We start from the raw sequence: 13087 nt of genomic DNA, 5'->3' as shown, positions 1-13087 counted from the left end.
ACATGCTGGTTTTGGCATTCGCACAGTTCGAATATTCGAGTTGCCTTTTGAGATTTCATATGACCAAATTAATGCCGTAATTTCACCCTTCGGCAAAGTGCTCAGCAACTTTGCCGAGAAATGGTCAAGCGCGCATAAATTCCCAGTACTAAATGGAGTACGGCAGCTTCGAGTAGAGTTACAAAAGCACATCCCGTCGTACATAAATGTTTGCGGATATAGAGGGATTGTAATTTATGACGATCAACCGCGAACCTGTGCCGCCTGTAACAAGCCTGGGCACGTTCGCGCAGATTGTATACAGCGGCGCGTTGCACAGCTGCCGGCCGGCGAGGCCGCCAGGCCACCGGCGATGACAACACTGCCTGGAACTTACGCCGCCGTGGCACGCGAACGGCCAACTGCTTCCTCAGCCCCTGAACCGTGTGCAAATAGAAATTCTCCAGACACTGAAATTCCGATGGATGTCAGTGCCGTCATAGCTGACGACCTACAAGAGTCCCACCAACCTACGAAAACAGTTGAAGTTCCACCGAAACAGGCACCTGCAACTGTTAAGGCAGCAGATCCACCGGAAGTTGACGACCGACACACCTTGCAGGAAAGCGAAACTAACTTGGATACTGAAGAAAGTCCGTCGAGAGGCAATTCTCCCAAAAAAAATAAGAAACGCCGGCTGGCGCGCAAAGGTGCAGAGGAGACGGCTCCTACACTCCGACAAAAAGCAAAGGAAATAGGTAGTAGCTTAAGCCAACAGATGGCTGGCAACACGAAAGCGACACCAGTTTCTGAGGAGCGTTCCCCTTCTGCACTGGAAAAACGGGACGTCCAAGGAAAGCTAACAAAGAAAGCACCCACCCAACCTCAAGAAGCGAGTCACTCTCCTGAAGATTCACTCGTCCAACCCACGATGACAACGTCAACCAGCTGGGCAGACGAAAGCGATCATAACAATGCGGATGAAGAAATGACAGAAGCTTCAGAAACTAAAACAGACTGTACTCCAGCCACGAAGGTGGCTGATTTCTTCAACGAAGACGTCTCCGTGAACGAACTTTCTAAAGACCAAGGACACACCACTGAACCATTTGCTACCGGTGAATATTATTAAAATGAGTTTTAAAGCTGACGCTTGCGAGACAAACCGGAAGAATGTTGTTTAAAGTTTGATCAAGTAGAACGGCCAATGTCTGACATACAAGCGTACAAGATCGCTACAGTAAACCTTAATAAGATTCGTAGTTCCTTTAAATTACAGAACTTAAAAGATTTTATATTTGCTTCTGACAGTGACATTATCCTTTTACAAGAAGTGACAGACATTGAGCTTGGTAACGTACCTGGCTTCAACGCCATTATAAACCCAGGGCATGGAACGGAAATGGGCACAGCTCTGCTCGCAAAGGAGGGCATAGTAGTCCAAGATGTGGTAAAACTATCAAACAGTAAAGGCATAGCGGCCACAATAAACAAAATACGAGTCATTAACGTATATGCCCCTTCAGGATCCAGCAACAGGCACCGCAGAGCGGAGTTCTTTAAAGAAGAAGTTGTCCCACTATTTGGAACTCGATATGAACACCTTATCCTGGGAGGAGATTTTAACTGTGTTTTGCATGCCAAAGACCAAACTCCCAATTTCAACAAGTGTACTGAACTGGAACGTATAGTTAATGACTTAAGACTAATAGACTCATGGGAGCATATGCACGGTGCAGCCCCTGGCTTCACCCACACCACAAGTCACTCGGGGAGCCGTCTAGACAGGATATATGTAACTCATAATTTGAAACACCACATTTTGCAGTCCGAAATCTGGCCTACCGTTTTCTCGGATCACGCTGCGTACATATGCACAATCAATCTGACAAAACAAGAGACCTATCGAGGTAGAGGCACATGGAAGCTTAACGTGTCACATCTGGAAGACCAAGCTTGTCAGGAGGCATTTTACACGTTATGGAGAGAGTGCGAAAGCAAATTTAGCTCGTACAACTCTGGCACTGACTGGTGGCTGAAACATGCCAAACCTAAAATACGGAGGTTTTTCATGAATTACTCAAAAGACAAAAACTTTTGGTACAAATCAACTATAGACTTCTACTTTCAGTGTCTAAGGGATTTGTACAAGTCCGATGCAACAGTTGTGGATAACTACGAAAGAATTAACAAAATTAAAGCAAAAATTTTGGCTCTTCGGCGTAAACAACTGGAAGGCTACCAAATACGGTCGCGTGCCCAGAATATAGCACAGCACGAGGTCACTTCCATTTATCATGTCATTCGTGAAAGAAAAAGGGCGTCTCGCAAGATATTCTCTGAAATAACAACTGATGATGGAAGGAAGCTGACGAAGCAAAGAGAGATTAAAGAGGCAATCGTACAGCATTTTGAATCCTTAATGTCTAGTCAACCAGTTGACGAACAGCTTCAAGACGAGTTAACGATTAACCTCCAGGGCAAAGTATGCCACGCGGAAGCACAAACTCTCATCTCGGAAGTGACTGAAGAAGATGTCGAAGAAGCTATATATGGATGCATGAAAAATAAGGCTCCAGGGGCAGACGGAATTCCGGCAGAATTTTATCGCAAATTTAGTGACCTCGTAAAAGCTAAGTTAACTCTCATCTGCAACGAACTACTAAACCCTGAAAATGACATCCCGCAAGAATTTCGTGAGGGACTCGTAGTGTTAGTGCCAAAAACCACCAACATGAAAACTGTAAGCGCTCTGAGGCCAATCACGCTTTTAAACAGTGATTACAAAATCTTTGGCCGCATCCTCGCTCGCAGGCTGAAAACCACACTGACCAGCGTTACTGGCCCCTATCAAACAAGTGTGGGCAAAGATAGAAGAATTCTCCAGACCCTTTGTGATTACAGGGACCTAATCTCAACGGCCGACGTCTGCAAAGTAAAATGTGCACTCATCTCACTCGACTTTGATAAAGCATTCGACAGGGTAAATCATCGTTTTCTCCTTCGGACCATGGGCGCAATGGGCTTCCCTCCTAGATTCATAGCAGTAGTACGAAATACATTAACCAACAACTCAGCCAGATTTCTCATCAATGGGCACATTAGCCGCCCGATTGACGTCACCAGCTCCATTAGGCAAGGGTGTCCAATGTCAATGGCACTCTTCGCCATCGCCATCGAGCCCCTGCTTGCCTCCCTTATGAAACATCTACAAGGGCTACAAATACATGGAGAAAAGATCGTGTGCAAGGCGTACGCTGATGATGTTGGCTTCCTAGTCGTGAATGGCACTGAAGTAGAGAGCGCACTGCAAATAGTAACAAAATATGAACAGGCATCTGGTGCAAAACTAAATAGAACAAAGTCGGGGATCTTCAACATCGGCCGTGGAATTGGGACGCAAACGCAGGGTCTGTTACGCGAGCTTGAAACCATGAAATGTCTCGGCATAAATTTTAAAAGAAATATCAAGCACACTATTGCTGCGAATTATCGAAAATTACTTAACAGCATACGCGCCTCTGTACAAGCACATAGTATTAGGAAACTCGATGAACTTCAAAAAGTAATAGTGGCAAATGTATATATCACATCCAAAGTTAATTACGTAGCACAAGTTCTGCCACCACCTGCGCCTTTGTCGAAAAGTATCGCATCTGCACTAGGACATTTTGTCAGCCGCGGTCATATTTTCAAAGTCAAATATGACGTTCTGATGCTTCCTACGAAATGCGGTGGGTTAAATCTCACCGATATCAGCAAAAAAGCGCAAGCCTTATACCTTTCAACCACATACAAACAATGGAAGGAACCACGTGGCACCCTTGCTGCACATTTGTTAAATGAAATAGCTCCTGCTGACATCAGTGCACCTATAAATGTCCAACACATACCCAATGGACTATACCACTTGAAATACTTTTTAGTGGAATACAGCTACATACAGGCAAGGATCCCTGAAAAAGACATCATGAAAGTGAAAGAACTTTACAATAACTTGATGAAAGACAAACCCAGAAACGACGTAGAACAAAAGTATCCTTGTTATAACTGGGAAACAATATGGCAAAATATTCACTGCCGGAACCTGCCAACGTATGTTAGATCGACCTGGTACTATGCTGTAAACAGGAAAATTCCGACGAACTCTAAACTGCACTCTATTCGATTGGCCGAGTCACCGCTGTGTACATTATGTAATATACCAGATACCGAAGAGCATAGATTGTTGTGTGACAAGGTAAAAGACATATGGCTCTACATAAGACAAAAGATAGCGAGCGTCAGCAGAACTACGCCCAACGCCGTTACGCCTGCTGCATTTTTAAACCCTGACAGTATACCTTACCCTAAAACAAAACGAAACGCAATCAACTGGTTGAAAGGCCAAACGGTGCATTACATCCTAACAAAAGAGTCAAGCGATAGGGAGGACTTCTGGGTATACCTTACAACTGAGCACCAAAAGTTGATGTGTACTAAAAAATACAAGGAAAAATACGCAAATTTTTTAACTAAAACAATACTGTAACCAATAGAAGTGCGTAATTTACATTATCCACCGATACATTTCGTATATTAGACGACTACTTTGTGGTACAAGGTTGTACTTCACGTAGCAAGAGGAGGATATCTAACAGCAAGTAATCAGAGAAGATCATAAATATAAATCAGTTAGGTCTCTATGTATATATTACTTTCTTTTGAGGGAAGCATACGACACAGTGATGAAACTGGTATCTACCCTTTATTTAGTTTCTTTCTTTCACTCCTACTTTCACAGGAAGACATATTTATGTTATTTATGTGTAAAATCAAGCAGCAGTAGCCTACTTTAATTCATTACCTTTCTAAAGAAGAGAATTTTACTTATCAGCAATAATGAGTTTGCTTCTTTCTGTTTTTCCACACCCGGAGAACGAAATTTACAAATGCAGTCACATTTCCATAACAATTAGGTGACTGCCTTCTTAATGGAAATTACATTTATTTTTATCCAAGCCATGTTGCAAACAAAGGCAACAGAAGGGGCATACTTCGTTTGTCGTTCAGAAGAAGCGTGATTCCACACCATCAAGTTACATTCATTTTTTAAAGGCGGAGAAGCCAGGCCGAGAAGGCAACACTTGGCGAGCGTAAAGGACGGGTTGAAGGGGAGGAAGGAGACCAAAAAAAAAAAAAAAAAAAAAAAAAAAAAAAGTGGTCAGCGTGATAAACTGTCAATCCTAAGGGCCCGGGTTCGATTCCCGGCTGGGTCGGAAATTTTCTCCGCTCAGGGACTGGGTGTTGTGTTGTCCTAATCATCATCATTTCATCCTCATCGACGCGCAGGTCGCCGAAGTGGCGTCAAATCGAAAGACCTGCACCAGGCGAACGGTCTACCCGACGGGAGGCCCTAGCCACACGACATTTCCATTTTATTTATACCTGACCAAAAGTCTTGTTCCTCCTGCCACCGAACTTCACTAATTCCCACTATATCTAACGTTAACCTATCCATTTCCCTTTTTAAATTTTCTAACCTACCTGCCCGATTAAGGGATCTGACATTCCACGCTCCGATCCGTAGAACGCCAGTTTGCTTTCTCCTGATAACGACGTCCTCTTGAGTAGTCCCCGCCCGGAGATCCGAATGGGGGACTATTTTACCTCCGGAATATTTTACCCAAGAGGACGCCATCATCATTTAATCATACAGTAAAGCTGCATTTCCTCGGGAAAAATTACGGCTGTGGTTTCCCCTTGCTTTCAGCCGTTCGCAGTACCAGCACAGCAAGGCCGTTTTCGTTAATGTTACAAGGCCAGATCAGTCAATCATCCAGACTGTTGCCCCTGCAACTACTGAAAAGGCTGCTGCCCCTCTTCAGGAACCACATGTTTATCTGGCCTCTCAACAGATTCCTCTCCGTTGTGGTCGCACCTACGATACGGCCATCTGTATCGCTGAGGCACGCCTCCCCACCAACGGCAAGGTCCATGGTTCATGTTACGCCCAAATATTTAATCGACGTGACTGTGTCAAGCGCTACACTACTAATGGAGTATTCAAACATTACGGGATTCTTTTTCTATTCATCTGCATTAATGTACATTTATCTATATATAGAGTTAGCTACCATTCTTTACACCAATCATAAATCCTATCCAAGTCATCTAGTACCCTCCTACAGTCACTCAACGACGACATCTTCCCGTACACCACAGCATCATCATCAAACCGCCACATATCGGTATCCACCCTATCCAAAAGATCATTTTTGTAGATAGAAAACAACAGCGGACCTACCACACTTCCCTGGGGCACTCCAGATGATACCCTCACCTCTGATGAACACTCACCATCGAGGACAACGTACTGGTTTCTATTACATAAGTTTCTTTCTTTCTTTTGCTACTGCCTTTATCCTGCATTGTGTGTAGGGTTGGCAGGGTTAGGTACGGATTTGGCATGGTTAATTTTAGGGGGCGGCCGGATGCCCTTCCTGCCGCCACCCCATACCCCCCGGGACGGAATTAGTGTACCCCAGCTGTCTGCGGCTAGTGTAAATCGTGAAATAGTGTTAATGTGTTTCAAATGTCTGCGTGTCATGTAACTGAGGCGGGACGTGGGGACCAGCCCGGTATTTACCAAGTAGGATGTGGAAATCCGCCCGAAAACCACATCCAGGGTGGCTGGCACACCGGCCGTCGTCGTTAACCCTCCGCGCGGATTCGATCCGGGGCCGGCGCGCCTACCCGAGTCCAGGAAGCAGCGTGTTAGCGCTCTCGGCTATCCTGGCGGGTCTATATAGTCTGTTCACTAGATGTGCTCAAATTAGCTGGATCGTACTCCAAAAGAAAATAGTTCTGGCCGCACTGCGTCAAGTAGTCCGTAAAAGTGACGTGTGTGTCCACCGTATAAATCCTACACACAGACGAGAGGAGTAGTCATAAATTTTTAATTATCTACTAGAAAAAAATCAAACTGCGATCATGAAACTCGGAGGTGGTTGCGAGATCCCGACATGGTGCGAAACACACACAAATGTTTCTCATTTTATCTGCGAATCTGTAGAAAACCGTATAGACAACATAGTGTACAATCTTTTTATTAAAAATGAAACTTCTCCAGCTGCACTTAAGATTTTATATTTATTTGGCTACTAGTTTCGACGTGCGTCAACGCCGTCTTCAGGCCCGCACACTTGATGAAATCAATTGTGTGTGGCTTAGTACTAGAAGTACAGTAACTGCGCGCCATCCAAGTGGAGCACGTGTTAGTCTCACCGAGGACTTCTAGTACTGAGCCACACACAATTGATTTCATCAAGTGCACGGGCCTGAAGATGGCGTTGACGCAACGTCGAAACTAGTAGCCAAATAAATATAAAATATTAAGTAGAGCTGGAGGAGTTTCATTTTTAATAAAAATTATACCATCTGTGTCCCACATTCATCCAATTTAAATGTAGATGTACGAAGATAGTGTATAATTAGTCATAACTAGGACTGTTGATATTTTTAAAAATATCGGTGATCCGATATATCGATATTTAAAAAGAAATTACTGGTTCTCGATACAATAAAAATGGTATCCATATATCCCCAGAAGAAATATCGATGTGGTGGCAAAAGAAAAAAAAAGTCGGTTGCCCATTGTAAATATACTGCCAGTTATAGAGCTGTATATTTAAATATTGATGTATTATTAGATATTCTGTACATCAAGCTAGCAGCCTGCTTATTCCTCTTAGAACAAGAACTTAAAGGAAAACGACGCACGTTCATGCTTGGCGAAAACCGCTTTGCCAACAATGGTAACTGCGTCTAACTGGCATAGTAGGAGCTGCCCGATGGGTCCGTCGTTCGGTTTCGTCACATATCGGATATGTCTGCGACACTTCATGTCGACTTCCCTGTTTTTTTTTCATTTCTGCAAACGCCAGCGAAGTAGCAGTGGTAGTGTCAATTGCGTGGTGAAGTTAAACGTTGCAGTTTTCTGTTGGTAGCGCCGAGCGCCTATTACGTCATTTCCCTCACTCGTCTCCGACCACCGGAAAGAGACCAGTCTTTTCATTTAGGTTTTGATCATCATTTTCAGCAACTGTTTTTGAAGCATGCCAATGTGAAGAAATAGAGCGCTAGCTACCTTAAAAATTGTTTTTTTACGCAACTTGTGTGCTGTTTTTTCACATCGGATATCTCGTTATTCCATTCACACCGCCACCTCCAGTGCAATCGGACTTCTTTGGGCCATCTGTACTCGTTTTACACAGTCAAAGAGAAAGGCTGGACGTGATGAAAGCTCAAGAAGTAGTGAGAATCCTTCACAAAGCGACAGTAAAATGACTATTACAATTTGGTTGTGCTGAATCTTGTCGGCAAGACTCAGCACAACCAGGAGCATCTCCGAAGATGTCCAATGTAGCCTTGGACAGAACGTCAGGGATAGAAGAGTTCCATGGACCACAACCGTACAACCCAGAAAAATTTTCAGCAGCTGAAAAATCCGGTCGTGAAAGCCTTCATTGTATAAACCTTTCCGTTGTTACCTAGTGTGGAAAACTTTTCGAATGGGTGTAAACAATGGCGAAATCCAGTGGCTGGCGACCTCTATCGTGTCGTGCAAGAAGTTGAAAAGTGAACCATGAGTGATTTTCGCGATGTACATTATCACACCGATTGTGATACGCCGGGTATCCATCATTAGAAAGTCATTCGGACTTGTTTGGCTCTCGTGGCCGTGCGGTAGCGTTCTCGCTTCCCACGCCCGGGTTCACGGGTTCGATTCCCGGCGGGGTCAGGGATTTTCTCTGCCTCGTGATGGCTGGGTGTTCAGTGATGTCCTTAGGTTAGTTAGGTTTAAGTAGTTCTAAGTTCTAGGGGACTGATGACCATAGATGTTAAGTCCCATAGTGCTCAGAGCCATTTGAACCATTTTGAACTTGTTTGGCCACGCTGGAAGCGTCTGTGGCAACTATGTCGTATGAGGTTAACTTCCACCAAAGCAGCATGGATCGTTGCAATGCTATTCGCATTAAATGCGGGAAACGAACTGCCGCACAATATTTTACGCGCAATTTTTTTTTTTTTTTTGGTTGCTGTTCCTGGGGTGTGCTTACGATACGATACAGCGAGACGCAGTTTTTCAGTGTGTACCAGGACACCAAACAAGTTCTTGAAAACTGAATTGTTTGACTTTATTTTTTCGCGATCAAGAAACGTTATACCTACCCCCGTATAGATCCTTGAGGAAGCGAATTAGAAACACCTACATAGTACCAATTGACGCGTCATTTGCTGCGGACGATGGAGTGACGCACTGTATCATGGGCTCAACGAGACAACGATTGCGTTGAGGAGCCATATCGATCCAAGAGACACCTACAATTCACATAAACTGGTCGGACCCGATTCCATGGTGCTCAAGTCTTGCCTCGGTGGCTTGCCGGGTGTGCTCAGTAGTTCAAATAACCTCGGAAGTAGAAGGTGGCGCTGGCGCGGTGAAGACTGGGAGGGGGGGGGGGGGGAGGGGGGGGGGGGAGCGGGGAGAGAGAATCAGAGAAGCACTTTTATGTTACCATATTGTCCGATAAACCATTCTGACACATTTCTGGAGCGATGATGGAATGGTGCACTGTCTCGGTGAATCGATTAACATAACTGTACAGTACAGTAACGCATCGTTCACCGATGATAGATGATACACTTTGCCAAGCGTCAACCGAGCAAAAAAATGCACGTGCTCTGGCTGCTACAAGGATTTGCGTCAGCTGCAATCCTGAAACGCAGATCGCTCCCCAACGGACACAGATACAGAACTGCGAACTGTGAACAACGGATTTTACGATATCAAAGGGATCCTATCAAAAAAGTCCTGAACGCTAGGCTTCGCAAAAATCTATAGAAAATAGATGAACTAACTACTAAATTAAAGTCTTGATACAGGTGAATCTAAATTTATTATACTCATTCTGGGGGTGCGCAAGTCTAGCCACATACTAGAACATGCTTCGTGCGTTAAAAACCCAAGTCTTCCTCCGAACCACGTGTCGCGTTCGACTCTATTTGCCTCGCGTGATTCGGCTCTTCAAAGAGCATCTTATAAAGCTCCTATTGAGCCGACCAAAGACAGTTATGTAATCATCGATAGTTAGTTACAGAAAATATCTTTGCAGTGTGCTAGCAATTTAAGACACGCGAAAATAATTCAGTACTAAAATCTGTGAAAATACAGTCACCGTTCAAGGCTCATTGAGAGTAAATAACCTTTTGTGCAGTTTTTGTCGGTTCTTGAGGCACAAGGATCTTCCTCAGATTCTTCCACATTTGCGGAGCATCAGATATACAAAATATTTAGGATAGGACGATGACAAAATCTTCTCGGTCTTCCAACCGTGTGGCTGCCTTGAAATTCCTTGATGTATGACGAGAGTCACTTTCATCGTAGGACGATATTTACTGGAGATCAAACTATCAACGTTTGGCTCATACTATGTCGTCTTTGTGCAGTGTGATGTGTAGTTCCTTGAAAGTAAATCCGTGGGCCGTATTGTCTATGCTATATTTAAATGTTTTGTATTAAAGTTTTCCTGTTGAATAATTATTAAAAACAGGTAAAAAGTCATCAGTAACACACGCTCGTAATATAGCGTCCCACTTCGGCCTTAGCCGTTTCAACTCCTGATAAGCAAAACTGTTCGATGTCAATATTTTGTCAGGAAGGGGAAGAATAGTGATTTTGAAAATATTTGGTCACCAGACTTTACGCCAATGTCCTGCATTAAATTCCAACATTCGCCAAATTGTCTCTCTAAGTGGTAGTTTCATATGAAACTAATAATGATCCACTCTTTAAATAAAAGTTGTCAAGCCGGACATCTCGTAGCTGCTATTCGAGAGAAGTAATTGATGTGCCTTCAACGAATGTAACCGCCTTCCCTTCCTCCTCATCACCACCAACAACAAATACACAATGTGACACAATGTGACACTGAAGTATGCAAGCAAAAATTACAGTCAGGTAGACGAGTTAATTACACTTAAACACACCTGACACGAAACCACAAAGGAAGGCGATACCCACACAAGTAAATAACTAAAATGAAAGTAAAGCGGGATGTGCTGTATTTGATGACCTGTTTGTTCAAGAAACGATATTATATTACTTTACGATTGTAAAGTGATAAGCTACAAGTATGTTCTTGAAGAACGCATGACGTTATGTCGTTATTGGATTAGACGTGTAAATGATGGTGTCCTAACTCTGATACCCTTCCTTTTTTGTATCTTCCACAGGTTGAGGCGGTCTGCTCGGATCACGCATCATCCGTCCATGAGGGTATAGGCTGCACGAGAACGGCAGAACGACAGGTCATCTCAGCCTGTTGGGACTCAACCATGACGACTCAAACTTACATCGGCAAGGATGCACGCATCATGTCCTGGTGTTGTTGTTTGTCTAATTGTTGAGAATAGTCCTAAAATTATATGAGTCAACCAAGAGGAAAACTTTTGAATAAATGTGAAAGGCAGATAAAAGTGAATTAGGTTCTTAAAAGAGATAGCTATTAGTTATGATTTTGTTTGACGTTTGAAAGAGTTTGTGCGTCAGAAATGTTCCGATAGCAACTATGAACACTCGAAGCGTTATGCCAGAATATATTACTATGCATCTTTGTAAATAAACGTACAGGAATGTGTAGCCATGTTTACGCACAAGAGATTGTAATATATGGACTGCACCATCAATGCACTTTGTTTTGTGAAGCATTATTCTAGAAACTAACTCTTTTTTACCTATAAGACAATGTAAATAGTAAATGGTAGCACTGAGAATAGTGATGCGTTTCTTTGATTAAAATGAACGATGTACGTTGTACCAAGAATTCAAAATTTGCGCTATAACAAAAGTTCCTCGAAACTACATACATTGCTGCTGGCAACTTCGCAATAGCTTTTTGAAGTATAGACTGTGTTACTAAGTTGTACGTCCACATTTGCATAAAAAAGAGACCTGTAAACATTGTACTGCAAAATTTATACGAAAATTACATATGCATATCAATTGAATTTGGCTTCCACAGTTGCTGAAAATGAGTAACATCAGCTTTCGGACACTTTTGTCAAAGAGGTTCCTGCGACAGGTCCACATAGCTTTCAGTTTCTGCCCAAAACCTCACCAACTCTGCTGTGGGTTTCTGAGGCACAAAACACACTTTGGAGACGTAAGTCCATCAGTCGCGGAAGCTACAGTGCACTTCACGTCCCTATCCCTTGTCTCCGGAATCGAAGAGCTCTTCGTGTCGGTGATTCCACCCTGTTGAAAGTGTGATTCTTCATTCTCAGGTACAGCATGGACAAAATTAAATTGACGCGGACAGTATATATAATAACACTGGCGCGAAATCGATCCTCGTTAAGGAAATCACAGAAGATGATGGAAACGTTCACCGTTGACGCCGACACAACGCTATGTTCTATTTATCAAACTATGACACATGTGCAGCAACTCTGCCTGATGAATAACGGCAACACCATTTTCAATGTTCTTATGTAGCACTTCCAGTGGTTGAGGATTATAAAATACACTTGACCTTTCAATCTGACCCACAGGTAAAAATCACAGGCAGAGGAATCAGGCGATAAAGGTGGCGAGGGGATTGCACCGCCTCTGCCGATTGTCTTCTTCTCACAAAACGCAGCATGCTCTCGAGTCATGGCTGACAATGCGCACCAAACTTGAGATATGAAACGGCTGTTCAAAGATGGGGAATTGGTGATGTATAGTCGCATAAGTTCCGTGTGTTCACATGCCCTAGTAGACTGAACCAGGCCTCATCTGAAGAAATGAAAAACTGAGGATCCAAAAGTCCTGATTTCGCTTTACTCAGAAACCACCGGCAAAACTCAGCACGCGGTAGATCGAAAATGGTTCAAATGGCTCTGTGCACTATGGGACATAACATCTGAGGGCATCAGTCCCCTAGAACTTAGAACTACTTAAACCTAACTAACCTAAGGACATCACACACATCCATGCGTAAGGCAGGATTCGAACCTGCGACCGTAGCGGTCAAGTGGTTCCAGACTGAAGTGCCTAGAACCGCTCGGCCACAGCGGCCGGCAC

General features: G+C 43.6%; 1 protein-coding gene across 1 annotated transcript in view; it reads left to right on the top strand.

Annotated features, from left to right (window-relative positions):
• Nucleotides 1-12008, top strand: part of LOC124711522 (transient receptor potential channel pyrexia-like) — a 239114-nt gene extending 227106 nt beyond the window's left edge. The window contains exon 14 of the mRNA XM_047241644.1: nucleotides 11257-12008. Within this exon, the coding sequence (XP_047097600.1) occupies nucleotides 11257-11305 (49 nt within the window). The 3' untranslated portion in view covers nucleotides 11306-12008. The remainder of the gene's footprint in view (nucleotides 1-11256) is intronic.
• The last annotated feature ends 1079 nt before the right edge of the window (nucleotides 12009-13087 follow it).

This window comes from Schistocerca piceifrons, chromosome 8 (genome assembly GCF_021461385.2).
Source record: "Schistocerca piceifrons isolate TAMUIC-IGC-003096 chromosome 8, iqSchPice1.1, whole genome shotgun sequence".
In the NCBI taxonomy this organism is placed as follows: domain Eukaryota; kingdom Metazoa; phylum Arthropoda; class Insecta; order Orthoptera; family Acrididae; genus Schistocerca; species Schistocerca piceifrons.
The sequence above is the reverse complement of the archived record's forward strand: the minus strand, read 5'-3'. Positions and strand labels throughout refer to the sequence as shown.